The sequence below is a fragment of the Coenobita brevimanus genome, chromosome 1, assembly GCF_032717465.1.
Source record: "Coenobita brevimanus isolate Jiangsu-jjx chromosome 1, ASM3271746v2, whole genome shotgun sequence".
Taxonomy (NCBI): Eukaryota; Metazoa; Arthropoda; class Malacostraca; order Decapoda; family Coenobitidae; genus Coenobita; species Coenobita brevimanus.
Genome location: NC_136954.1, coordinates 65,513,807 through 65,528,252, shown reverse-complemented (window position 1 = coordinate 65,528,252; position 14,446 = coordinate 65,513,807). Strand labels below are relative to the sequence as shown.

Here is a 14,446-nt window from a genome sequence, read left to right as displayed (position 1 = left end):
GTAGCATTTTGTGACCGGATGCCCTTCCTGATGTCTATCAATGAACCTTGGGTGGATTCGATCCTCTGACCCTTCAGTCAGAGCAGAGCGCTCTAACCCACTGAGCCACATACTGTATATATATATATATATATATATATATATATACTCTCTCTCTCTCTCTCTAGATTCACTCTCATCTTAAACGTCAGGACCAACCTGTCTAGCCCTGGGCTCTTACACTCCTCTTGGGGATACAAAAGATGATGGATGGATGGATATATATATAGATTCACTTTCATCTTAAATGTCAGGACCAACCTGCCTAGTCCCAGGCTCTTATGCTCCTCTTGGGGTACATGAGACTGGATGATGGATGGATGGATTGATATACTATATATATATATATATATATATATATATATATATATATATATATACTGTATATCCAATGAATCATGAACAACTTTAAGAGCAAAATGTATCCTGATTCATCAGCTACTTAATAATGAAACAACTTCAAAAGTTTTTCTTCAACTGCAACACAATAATGAAACAACTTAACAGGTTTAATACCTCTGCAACTTAATAATGGTACAACTTTAAAGATGCAATTCATCTACAATTTAATAATGAAATAATTATAAAAGTGTAATTCATCAGCAATTCAAAACCACTTATAAGAGAAGTCTACCAACAAGCCTACATCATCAACCTATTCGCTCCTTCCCTAGCACAATTATCCAGCTGAGCGCAATAAGGACAAATGTCCAGAAATGTCATTATTGATTGGACATGGAGCAACATCTCAAGTGACATACTTTTCAGTGGTAAATGGGCCAGTCTTTATCCCCAGCTGTAGAACATGCAGTACACATAATGCCAAGTCATCAGGTCAAGGGGATTTAAAATATTCTTTTGCATCTCCTGATTTTTTTTTTTTTTTTTCCCACCACTGGCCCTTCATGCATTTGGTAAGAGAATTATAATTTACACCTCTCCTTTAAGTGGCAGCCTAACACCCTACACACCCCCTATTATTGCTATAGATTAACACTGCTTACATCTGGGATTTCATCAAGGACAATTTTCCCAAATTTGCCTATTCTGAAACCTTTTATGAAGTTGGCAGCACTCTGCATATAATCTGGGACAACGGTGACACCTCGATGGTCTTTCACTTTTCTCAGCCAATTGTTCCTGAAAGAAAATACAGGCAGTTCTCATTACCTGTCACTTTTTCATCATTTTTTTCCCAACCATTAGTCTGCTGCTAAGTTTGAAAACTATCTATAAAGCCTTAATTGATATCTGGCCCCTCTATCTTCTCAGCCAACTGCTCCTGGCAGACAATTCAGCAAATACAGTAAGCCCTCCCCCCCTTTTTTAATGTCAATACTGCTCTAAATACCCTGCTCAGAAAAACGGCATATGAAAGCTCTACTGCTACCTACAAATCTGATTTGTCCATTTCCCCAAATTTGAAGGTCCACTTGTATGAAAAATTTTGATACTTTGAAACAAAGCTTTGAAATAAAATGAAAATTACCTATAACAGCTTTATATACACCCATGACAGTGGGATACAAGAGATGCTTTATTGGTCACTAGCATTCCAGCAACAACAGAATGCTACAAGTCTTGATTTCCCAGTGCAGTAAGTTGTCCACACAGAATTATATCCATACTGAATTTTTTTTTAATTGTGAAGATACAACAGTTCTCCCCAGACTAGGATGCATGTTGGGCCAAACTGTTAAATCTTTGCAATTAAATATAATATCAATGTCTGTACAATTCTACCAAAGAAAACAGCACTTCGTTACACTTATCACAATCCTCTGCGTAACCCACTGAGTCTGAGTCAGGTGACATATTGAGATTTATTCCTGCTACTGAAAGACAATTTTATTCACCTTTGGAAAAGACCTTTAGCAATGAATGAGTTAAACAAGACTATCCACCAACTCAAAAGTCTGTCATAAAAAAAATAAAAAAAATAAATAAATTAATGAAAGGTAGAGGTAAGCACTTACCAACATACTCAGATTTCCCACATTTATGAACTTCATCATCCTAAACGCATTTCCCACATTTATGTACTTCATCATCCTAAACACATTTCCCACATTTTATGCACTTAATCACTCTACACACATTCCCTACATTTACATACAGTGTGGAACGGGTCTTTGATCTGAATGGAGACACAAATTTAACCTTCTCACCCTGAGGAAATATTTCTTTAATCTGTTTTCGTAATAATTTTTTTTTTTTTAACAAACTTGTAAGGAGCCCCTCCTAGTGAAGCTAAAGCAAATTAATAATAACAACAACAATACCAATACTACTACTACTAACATTAATAATTCATCCATCCATCCATCATCCAATCCTATGTCGCCCCATGAGGAGTGTAGGAGCCTGGGGCTAGGCAAGTTGGTCCTGACATTTAAGATGAGAGTGACCAGCCTCACTCATCCCTGAGTGGCATTATGTGAGCAATAAACCCCAACCATCCCTTGGATAGAAACCTTCACCGGCTCAATCAGAATGGAGCATCTTAATTATCCACTAAACCACCAGGCGCCATAACATAGTTATATGGTTACCACCCAGCATAGTAAATGGTTTCCTGGTGTACAGGAAACCATTTGGCTTCTCATTTGGTGCAGAGTCACCCACAGGCAGAAGGAAGAGGAAAGAATGAAGGAAAGAGAGACAGTTGAGGGACTGTAAAGTCACCCAAAGGCAGAAGGAAGATGAATGAATGAAGGAAAGATGGAAGAGGAAGGAAGGATGAGAGGAAAGGCAGACAACCAAATCAGCATAACACTGAGTGACTAGATGGTGAGCATCCCCACCTACCAATGAATAATCATCATCATCATCCGGACCTCCTTTCCCACCCTAGAGCAGGGTGAAGGGTGGCAATGTCCAGACATCCCAAATTTGCCCAATCCAATAGGCCACGCTTCCATTCACTTCATTTGAGCCCCCGGAATCTTGGCTCTATCAGATATGCCAAAAACATTTACCACGTTCTGTACAGTAGCTTCACATAAATGTATCCGATAGAGTCAATCCGGACACTGTCACGTTAAAAAGGGGTGCCAAATTCCTGATCATGCGCTTCTCCTTACAATATTCATCCAGCCAGCTCGATCTTTTGTCAGTCCCCTAGCCTCACCAACTTCCAAACCTCTCTTCCTCACACACTCATCCCCCATATCCTTCCACCTTCTCCTTGGCCTACCTCACCTCCTCCCTCCTTCAAATAATAATCCATCCATCCATCCATCCATCATCCAATCCTATGCCGCCCCAAGAGGAGCATAGGAGCCTGGGGCTAGGCAAGTAGGTCCTGACATTTAAAACGAGAGTGACCAGCCTCACTCATCCCTGAGTGGCATTACCTGAGCAATAAACCCCAACCACCCCTTGGATATAAACCTACACAGGCTCAATCCGACTGGAGCGCCTTCATTACCCACTAAACCACCAGGCGCCATAATTTGGTTATATGGTTACCACCCAGCGCAGTAAATGGTTTCCTGGTGAACAGGAAACAAATCTTTAATAATAAAAATAAAAAGGAGGAGGTAAATGATGATCTAGAAGAAAAATGAATGCAAATTACTCTGAAAATGGGAAGTTATTCTGGAAAGAGGTGTGGAAATGTAGAAGTGATGGCGGAAAGAAATGTGAAAGTGTGAAGGATGTAAGTGGTAAATTATTAATCCATGGGGATCATGTAAGGACCACATGCAAAGAACATTTTGAATGTCTAATGAATGGGAACAGAGAGTGCATAGCCACTGTAAACATGATTGGTTTGGGGTGTGTGCAAAGAAGGAACACACTGCCAGGAAACATGACACATGCACAAGTGAAGAACGTTGTGAAGCAGCTGAAAAATGGGAGAGCAGTTGGGGTTGATAAGGTGTATGCAGAGATGATTAAGTGTAATGGAGAGAGCAGAATGAAGTGCTTGTAGGAGATATGTAAGACAGCTCTTGCTAACTGCTGATAGTTGCGGGCCATTTGGCTCCTAAGGTTTCAAATTTATGAGCCAAATAAATTTTTAGTAGCCAAACTGACTAAGAGACGAAATATTTTACAAGCAATAAATATATTTGTTTATTTACAAATTGTGATTATTAGAATCATATAATGAGGTTTTAAACATTCACAATGGCGATAAGGAATAACTTTATAATTGATCAGAATGTGCTTTTTTGTTCATTTAAGTGAGATTTAGTTATTTTGTAGTTTACTGGGTTTTGAAGTGGATGTATTTTCTCCTCGCCAAAAGGTGACTTGCATGTAAAATTTGTTTGCCGAAGGGAAAAAATTACTCGCATTTGCAAGCTGTTGCTCGCCAAACAAGAGCCCTGTAAGAAGGCATGGATGAGTGAAACTGTGCCATTAGAGTAGAAAAAGGCTGTGATTTTGTACCCCTGTACAAAAATAAAGGTGAGAGAAGTGGGTGCAAGAATTATCGTGGCATAAGTTTTTTGAGTGTGGTAGGGAAGGTATATGGATGAATTATTAAAGAAAAAGTATGAGAGATATCAGAAATCCTAGTGAGTGATGAAAAGGGTGGCTTTAGGACTGGCAGTGGATGTGTGGCTCAAATACTTGCAGTGTAAGAAAGATGGTGGAGACAGCTTGTGACAGGTACTATACGGTGTTTATGATATTCATGGATCTGGAAAAAGCATAAGACAAAGTAGACAAAGAGGGATTGTGGAAGGTTCTGCACATGTACGGTGTAGATGGTTGGCTGCTGGGTGCCGTCAAAGGTTTTTGTGATGGTGGTGAGGCGTGTGTATGGGTAACTGGGCATCTAAATGAATGGTTCACGATCGGTGTGGACGTGCAACAAGGTTGTGTGATGTCCCCATGGTTGTCCAACACATATGTGGATGGGGTGATGAGAAAAGTAAAAACATGAGTAATTTGTTGTATGCTGATAATGCAGTAATTGCAAATACTGGACAAGAACTTCGTAGACTAGTGCAGAGTTTTGCTGATGTCTGTGAGTGTCGTGCCTTGAGAGTATATGTGGAAAAGAGTAAACTGATGGTTACTGAGAGACAAGGTGATTCCCAGTGTGATGTTACAATGAATGGAGAGATTGGAATAGGTGAGAGAGTTCAAATACCTAGGTACAGCAGTAAAGAGTTAGGAAAAAGTGCAAAAGAAGTGGAAAGTAGAGTGACGCAAGAAAGGAATGTAGCAGGTGCTATGACGGCCTTGGTGAGAAACAGAGGCTTGAGTGTTGCAGCTGCACAAGGCTTACATGAAGGAGTGTTAGTATCAACTTTAACATAAAGATGTGAGCCTATGGTGTGGCATGAAAATGAAAAGTCAAGAGTGAGAGCAGTGGAGATGGGACTGCTGAGGAATGTACGTGGAGTACAAAGAGTGGATAGGATACAAAATACTGTAATGTGATTCATGAAAGATGCGGCGTGAGGAAGTCTGTGGACACCAGAATCAAAGAGAGTGTACTGAGATGTTATAGTTATGTGGAGAGAATGGATAATAATAGAGTGGTGAAAAAGGTATATCTGAGCAAATCTGATGGAGGGAGGAGGTGAGGTAGGCCAAGGAGGTGGTGGGATATGGTAGATGAGTGTGTGAGGAAGAGAGGTATGGAAGTTGGTGAGGCTAGGGAACTGACGAGATCGAGCTGGTTGGATGAATGTTGAGAGAAGAAGCACATGATCAGGGATTTGGCACCCCCTTTTTAACGTGACAGTGTCCAGATTGACTCTACCGGATACGTTTATATGAAGCTACAGAATGTGGCGAATGTTTTTGGCGTATTAGATAGAGCCAGGATTCCAGGGGCTTGAATGAAGAGTGAATAGAAGCGTGGCCCATTGGACTACGTAAACTTGGGCTGTCTGGACGTTGCTACTCCTCACCCTGCCCTAGGGTGGGAAAGGTGGTGTGGATGATGATGATGATGATGATAATACAGTAAAACCTCACTTTAACGGACCAATTGGGGCTCAAGCCATTCCAAAAAACAGCAAAATTCTAATAAAAGCAATATCTGGACTTCCCCCTGCTAACCCACACTTTTTCCAATATATCAGACATTAGTCTGGATCACATCAATGGTTTTTAAACTGTTTTCACTACCACTGCAATATTGTACTGTATTATACACACACTACAATAACCAAATGGTATAATATATATAATAATATTGTACTATACACTGATAAACATGTCTTTTATTTACTTTATTGTCATGAACACAGCTGAAGTGGGCAAGCAGTCCAGACTGCTTCTGGCTCTCTCAGACTTTTCCCATATACTGTATAAGTATTTAGTCCAATAGCTTCTTAATTCTGATAAAAACAAATTCCAGTCTATTGAAGTCTGTTATATTGTAGTTTTACTGTAATTGCAATAAATACAATAACAATATCAGCCTATAAACATTACAATTAAATAATGGTAGGTCTATATCCACAAATAATCTCATGTACACTTGCACCTGAAAGTATCGGTGCACTGTGGGTCCAATGCCATCCGAAATGATTCGACCATGAAGCATTGACAGCCCGTTAACACCTGTTTATATTATAACATTTACAGCCATTTCCTACTCATTATGAAGGACACAAGAGTTATATCTGATACAGCTCTCATCTATCGTCTGAGATGCCTGCATGTGGGAGGACAGACCCGCAATTTCCAGTTCCCTTTGTTCCGTGTGTCATAATATTTAACACATTCTGCAGCGATATTTTTTTGGTGCGAATGTACATACAATACTCAACATAGTAATGACTTCCTACCTGATTGCTGCTGTCAACAAAACATGCTGGATACTATCTGAAGGTTCATCAAGGTCCAAGTATTTCACATATGAATGGTTACCTTCATAATTCAACCTGAAATGAAAACAAACATGTTTTACCATTACATTTTTCAATGCCTGTAAATGAGAACAAACATGTTTTCGATTACACATTTATATGCCTGTACCTGTACTACGGAACAATATGCTCTTACGTTATCTATGACATTATCATATAAACAAATATCTTTGCTGTAGTATTTGGAACAATATTTTATTATGGAAAAGTAAAGCAAACAATAAAGTGTGATCACTACCATGAACTCTAATATCACTTTATTAATTAGAAATACAGTGGAATCTCCTAAATCGCAAAATCCTAAATAGCAGATTCATAATACACAACAACATTCTGCAAGTTTGCAATATTAGTAACTCACAGAAATTACACAATATCAGCAAAAGCATCCTCAGAAGTGACACTTTTCTGATGCCTCGTGTAATACGCGCCACCATTAGGCTAGCTCAAGTCTGCTTGTCTAGCTGGGCATAAACCAATCGTACTCAAACATGGCAATTATTAAACCAATCATATTCAAGCATAGCACTTACCATAAGCCAAACACAACAGTTCCCTCCCACACCAAGCACGATGGACACAGGTGCTTGACGCCCCAGCACCCGGCTCAGTGCATTGTCTCTTCTCTGTTATTAGCTTGTTTCTTTTTTTTTTCTTTTTTTTCTTTTTTTTCCCCATGCTTCACCTGCCTGCCCAGTGTTACCATGGCTGATCGTAACCCTCCTAAACCGACAACTTCTTCGAGGAAGGAGAAGAAGAAGCCAACATTAACTCACATCCAAAAGTTAGATGCAATAAGGATTGACAGCGGTGAAAAGACAGCCAAAGTTGCCCACCATTATGGACTAAACGAGGACGATCTCTCCAACTGGCAACGCTGCTTACCAACCACTGCTCCAGTTGGATGTGTCAGTGTATCATAATTCTAAATCAGCTTTTATAGCTTTCAGAAGCATGTTTATAAAAATGCCCTGTAGCTGTGGTAATCCAGGAATAATAACAGGTACGGTACCCTGTGAAAGATCAATTTCAACAGACAGTATTGAAAGGCCATGCCCACTTGGTAAAGAATTAAGATATGAGTAATTCTTTACCAAACAGGCACGGTGATACCACCTATATAATAAACTCTTGATCTACAGTTAAGTAAATTTGGTACATATGCAACACAGATAGTTAAATGCTGAATTGTGACTGCAAGAAATGAGTAGAAAAAACAAAATATACCTAAATTTTGGGGTACTGAAGGATGCCGGCAGGTCGCCATTGCCAGTGTTTACCCATGATCTCTCCAACTGGCCACACTGTTTACCAACCACTTCTCTCACTGGATGCATCAATGTACCAAGCATTCTAAATCCTCATTTACAGCTTTCAGGGTAAGTTTATAAATATGCCCAATTGTTGTGGTAATCCAGGAATAAGAAGTAACCTCTGAAAGGATCATTTTAATAGAAAATCTGGAAAGGCCACGCCCATTTAGTAAAGAATTAAGATCAACAAACTGACGACTCTTAAGACAACATGAAGGCAGCTGAGGGCAGCAACGACACCGCTTCTGTTGTCTCCACGCTGGACTTTGAGGGGTTCCTGAGGGAGGCTGATGAGGAGGAAGTGGCACAGAGGTGGCAGCATGAGGCAACAGCACACTCACCGCATGCTGAGAGGCTGTAATCCGCCTCAAACCTCAGAACCCGTCCCCCCTTCCCCGTCCATTCAAGCAATGTCATGAGTCTGAGTCAGGTATGAATCTTACATACTGTTAATTCCCATTGAATATGCTTTACTAATTTCTTTTCCAAGTTGTTAGTGTTCATTGGTAACCTGCTTTATGTAGGCCTGGGGGTAAGGGGGGCAACTTTTCCGAGATGACAGACCCACAAGTAATTTTCTCCATGAGATTAGTTATTTCTCAGAGAATTCTCAAATCGCAGCATGCACTCAGTCTCATAAACTGGCAATTTAGGATATTCCACTGTATTATTATGCAGAGTAGGTAAGATGTGTCAACTACCTTCACAATACAGTATGATCTATTTACCAGTCTACTATGCAATGTCTGGTGGTAGGTGGTGGTGACCAACTCACTGCTTGATGTAGCATAGCCTACTTCTTCCTTCACCTTTATCGTTCTTCGTCTGTGTCTACCCTCCTCTCTTCCCATCTCTCACATCCTTCCTGTCACTATTTATTCTTCTTTCCACATCAAATGGCTCTGCACTGACTGACAAGCCTAATGGGTTCCTGTAACCCACAAAACAATTTACAATGCTGGGTGGTAACCACAGAACAAAATAATGGGGTGATGTGGAACCTACTATGGTGCCCCTGTTAGGATAACTAGGTGGAGAGAGACAAATGCAGTATCCATCCAAGGACCAAACTTCCACACTCTTCCCCATGCCCTGCTGCGACATAGCTCTGTCTACTGCAAGGGAACATAAGTTCACAGCGTGGAACAGCCAAGCAGGGGCAATTGCTTGCTGCAGATAGGTCCGCTTGGCCAGCTGGACTGGAGTTACTCAACAACTACCCAACGCCCTATTCTAGTTTTCCTAGGAGTGGTGATGAGTAATTATCTCCTCTGACCATTATCTTTATTCAATTATTTAGGCAGTCCTAACTTTATATTTTTAATATATTTAGAACCGTAATGTGTCTGCCCTTTCCTCTCTTCCTTCCTTCCTCTTCCTTCTGCCTATAGGTGACTTTACACTCCCTCTTCCGTCTTTCTTTCCTCCATTCTTTCCTCTTCCTTCTGCCTATGGGTGACTCTACACTGAGTGACAAGCCAAATGGTTTCCTGTACACCAGGAAACCATTCACTACACTGGGTGGTAACCATATAACTATATTATGGTGCCTGGTGGTTTAGTGAGTAATTACAGTGCTCCAATCGGATTGAGCCAGTGCAGGTTTATATCCAAGAGGTGGCTGGGGTTTATTGCTCAGGTAGTGCCACTCAGGGATGAGTGTGGCTGGTCACTCTCATCTTACATGTCAGGATCAACTTGCCTAGCCCCAGGCTCTTACACTCCTCATGGGGCAACATAGGACTGGATTATGGATGGATGAATGGAAAAACAGTAAACTGAAGGAAACTGGCAGATCAACTTCATAAGTTACAATGGAACTTTAACTGGTGAACTTTCTATAACTGACTATAAATTTAAAAAAAAGTAAATATAAAAATAAAATATCATCCAGACCTCCTTTCCTATCCTAGGGCAGGGGAAAAAAAAAAAAAAAAAAAAAGTTTATTTACGTGAACTTATGGGTGACTCTACACTACGTGCAAGCCAAATGGTTTCCTGTACACCATTTACTATATTGGGTGGTAACCTTACAACCAAATTATGGTGTCTGGTGGTTTAATGGGTAATTAAGGAGCCCCATTTGGACTGAGCCTGTGCAGGTTTATTTCCAAGGGATAGTTGGGGTTTACTGCTCACATAATGCCACTCAGGGATGGGTGAGGCTGGTCACTCATCTTGAATGTCAGGACCAACTTGCCTAGCCCCGGGCTCCTACACTCCTCATGGGGCAACACAGGATTAGATGATATATGTATGTATGATGTACTCACGCTTATCTTCTTCCTCTGAGTGCTTCATTATGAAAGGACTATCTTAGTTTGTATAAAATTGGTTGGAGGCAAAATAACCATAATATAAACTGACATCACTCTACTCAACAAGGTAATGGAGATATGTCTTAATGCTTTCAATATGACAGAAGTGCTGGAGAGGGACACCTTACTGTTGTGGCATGGATACCATCAGGTAACTTCACTGCCAGGTTATACAAACATCTCTTAACTTCTTCCCTATCCCCTGAAAGAAGGCTGGTGGACTGCAAACAAGTTGTTCAGATGAGCCTGGAGTCACATCAACAATAGTATGAGAGAACTTTTGTAAGCTGAATAAAAGTGAACTTAGTTTACTAGTGCATGAAAAAATATAGAGATGCACGATAACTAGAATATGATGTTAAAGATACTGGGCAATAAAGAGTATGCTTTCATGCTGTGTAGCTACTGATTTAGTGCACTAGCCTTATTCATCATTCATTCATTCATTATCCAATCCTACGTTGCACCATTAGAAACGTAGAAGCCAGGGGATAGGCAAGTTGGTCCTGACATTTAAGATGAGAGTGACCAGCCTCACTCATCCCTGAGTGGCATTACGAGGGCAATAAACCCCAACCACCTCTTGGATATAAACCTTCACTGGCTCAATCCGACTGGAGCTCCGTAATTACCCACTAAACCACCAGGCGCCAAAATTTGGTTATATGGTTACCACCCAGAAGAGTAAATGGTTTCCTGGTGTACAGGAAACCATTTGGCTTGTCACTCAGTGCAGAGTCACCCACAGGCAGAAGGAAGAGGAAAGAATGAAGGAAAGAAAGATACAAGAGGGAGTGTAAAGTCACCTGTAGACAGAAGGATGAGGAAAGAATGAAGGAAAGAAAGACAGAAGAGGATGGAAGCAAAGAAGGATGGAGGAGAGGAAAGGGCAGACACCCAAGAGCAGCACTACATCGAGTGAGTGGATGGCGAGTGCCCCCACCTACCACAAATTAGCCCTATTATTCTCATATAATTTTCTGACACATGATCTTGTGATTTAAGCTGTGCCAACTGGATGTAGTCCATAGGGGTCTAATTCCTTGAGGTGGTTGAAGGTTTTTGTTCATGTATTCCTACTAAGGAGCAAGCTCCTGGTCACTTGCCTTAAATGTCAGGAGAGAGTAGCCTAAACCCAGGCTCCTATGCTACTGATGGGGCAATATTTGACAGGATGATGGACAAATAAATTTTCATCATCTAAATCCTACTTCCAACTTCAGATATAGGGTGAGACAGGCTCTTGATATTATGAGCGAGACAGAACAAAAACAGAACTACGTGCTTGGTGATATACATCACACATTTATCCCAAGCAAAGGGACCACTGATGCCATGTTCATTGTTCGACAGCTTCAGGAAAAATATATAGGAAAGGGAACTGTACTTTGTTTTTGTTGATTTGGAGAAGGCCTTTGACAGAGTCCCCAGAGAGATTGTGAAGTGGGCAATGAGAAAGCTTGGGATCGAGGAAAGGCTGGTTAGGGTCGTTATGGCAATGTATGTGGGTGCTCGCTCACAGGTTAGGGTGAATGGAGATCTGAGTGATGAGGTTTCCATGAATGTTGGTGTGCATCAGGCATCACTTTTGAGCCCCTTGTTGTTTATCATGGTACTTGATGCCCTCTCACATGACTTCAGAAATGGACTCTCGTGGGAGATGCTGTATGCTTATGATTTGGTGCTGATGAAAGAGAATGAACCGCAGGCAAAAGAAAGATTTAGGAAGTGGAGAAATGGTATGGAGGACAAAGGCTTAAGAGTAAATGCAGATAAAGTGATGGTATCTTGGGCTGGTGGCAAAACTGTCAATGAAAAGGGTGGCCATGTGTGATTTGCCACAAGGGCATGGGAAGTAATTCCATCTTGTGCAGTGTCTGTGATAAGAGGGTGCATTAGAGATGTAGTGGTATTAGAGGCAGACTGTGAGATAATGCTGGTTTCATGTGTGCAGTGTGTCAGGGAGAGCATGTGGAGATTGGCAGGCGTGAAAGGATTGAACTTGCTGGTGAGTCTCTTGAGTGTGTGGAAGAATTTTGTTATTTGGGAGACTTGTTATGTGCTAGAAGTGGGGCTGGAGTGAGGAGTGGTTGGAAGAAGTTCAGGGAGTTGTTGCCTCTCCTGACAATGAGTGGGCTCTCCCTCGATGCTAAGGGATTTTTGTGTGCGGCATGTGTTAGGAGTGTAATGCTGTATGGCAGTGAGACTTGGGCAGCAAAGGAAGAGGATATTCGCAGCCTCAAATGTACAGAAATGGCAAAGATTAGTATGATGCACAGTGCGTCCCTAAGTGCGAGGTCTCAGGGGACTAGGTTTACAATAGTAGAGTTGAGAGGTAGGATGGGACTGGAGTGAACTGGTGTTGTGGTGAGGAGAGGTAGACTGAGTTGGTTTGGGCATGTGGAGAGCATGGGGTATGATAACTGGGTATAGAATGTGAGACATGTTAATGTTAGGGTTAGGGTTGTGAAAGGCAGACCAAAAAAGACCTGGGACGGGGTCATTCAGTGTGACCTGAGAGATAAGGGACTGAATGAGTAAGCTGCCAGAGATTGAGCAGCATGGAAAGCCACCATCAGGTGACCAAGGCTGATGCATGCAAGCATGTTGAAGCCTTCAAAAGCTAAACAAAATGAAATGATTCACATTACCTAAACAGTAAGTAGTCAGCAATTATATCTTCTCCAACTAGATGATCTTTAATGGTGGCAGCTAGAGCAAGTTTAAGGCCCACCTCCACATTCTGTATCCTTGGAGCCATCACCCCTGGTGTGTCAAGCAGATACACTGTTGGCATGTCACACACCTGTACAACAATAAAGAAAGGTATGTACTGTATTTCTGTTTTGTAATGTGGGCATGCACACACCAAACATGGGCAGGCAGCTCTGCCATACTTTTTAATAACTTATCTGCTAAACTGGTTATACATAAAGACCTTCTAATAACAAATGTGTACAAGATATTACCAGTCTTAAAACTGTTACACTTACTATATCAATGTGAACTCACTTTGATCTTCTCCAGAACACTCTGAGTGACGCCTGGTACAGCACCCACGAGTGTGGCTTTCCTCCGACGCAGGTGCTTGGCTCGCAATGCATTAATCAGCGATGATTTTCCTACATTTGGGATCCCTATGACCATGAGTTGATAACTGACTTCCTCAGATCGATTGTACCTCTCCGAGCTCTTTATCACTTCTGCAACTTTGGGTATTATGCTTTTAACACCCTTGCTGTCAGGGTTCTTGCAATTTGTGAAAATAATATTAGTTATTCCTTGAGTAGCATAGTACTTCTTTATTTTATTCCTTAACTTCATATCAATCAAGTCTATCTTATTTAATATTAAGATGTGAGGTTTTAATGAAGACAAACCCAATCGACTTTCAAAGAGTGGGTTCCTTCCTGATATAGGGATTCTTGCATCATGAACCTCAATCAAACAATCCACAGATCTTAGTTTGTTCTGCATTTGGTTTAAACCTTTGGCCATGTGCCCAGGAAACCAATTTGCTCTGCTATGATTTACTACACTGAAACAGTCTCTCATCATAATCCCATGCCGAGCTATGAAGCCTGCCATTTTGACAGTCTTGCATTACTGAAATTTTTTTCAAATACAGTACAATGTTTTCCACGGGATCCAGATATCACAATCTCTTACTTAACTGTTAATTTATCATCATCACAGGCACAGGCATTATTAAAAACATACTAAGAAATCATGGTAAATGAAACTTTTTGATTCAAGAGTTGCCCAGGCAAAACCTTAAAACAGTACCTGGCATTAGACAATGACTATGATCATAATCTTATTTGCAGCTGACTGGTACATGTACTTTCCTGGTACCTTGTGCTCCTTACATGATTATTGTTATGATACTCTCAGATTCACTTCTCCCTGAACAATTTTTTGTAACTACAGTCTT

General features: G+C 40.9%; 1 protein-coding gene across 1 annotated transcript; it reads right to left on the bottom strand.

Annotated features, from left to right (window-relative positions):
• Window positions 1-931: 931 nt before the first annotated feature.
• On the bottom strand, window positions 932-14,209 carry LOC145407090 (mitochondrial ribosome-associated GTPase 1). The gene is made up of 4 exons (XM_080278131.1): window positions 13,525-14,209; window positions 13,164-13,318; window positions 6,801-6,896; window positions 932-1,179 (listed from the first exon to the last, which is right to left on the bottom strand). Exons 1-4 carry the CDS (start codon window positions 14,098-14,100, stop codon window positions 1,023-1,025), a joined length of 984 nt encoding a protein of 327 aa, XP_080134257.1. The 5' UTR covers window positions 14,101-14,209; the 3' UTR covers window positions 932-1,022.
• Window positions 14,210-14,446: the final 237 nt, after the last annotated feature.

Excerpts from the sequence above, each read along its gene's own strand:
- LOC145407090 (XM_080278131.1), bottom strand. The coding sequence starts at position 14,100 with ATGGCAGGCTTCATAGCTCGGCATGGGATTATGATGAGAGACTGTTTC. Across the intron at positions 6,897-13,163 it reads GCTGACTACTTACTGTTTAG|GTTGAATTATGAAGGTAACC; the intron begins GTAATGTGAATC and ends TTTTCATTTCAG. Across the intron at positions 1,180-6,800 it reads TTGTTGACAGCAGCAATCAG|GAACAATTGGCTGAGAAAAG; the intron begins GTAGGAAGTCAT and ends ATTTTCTTTCAG.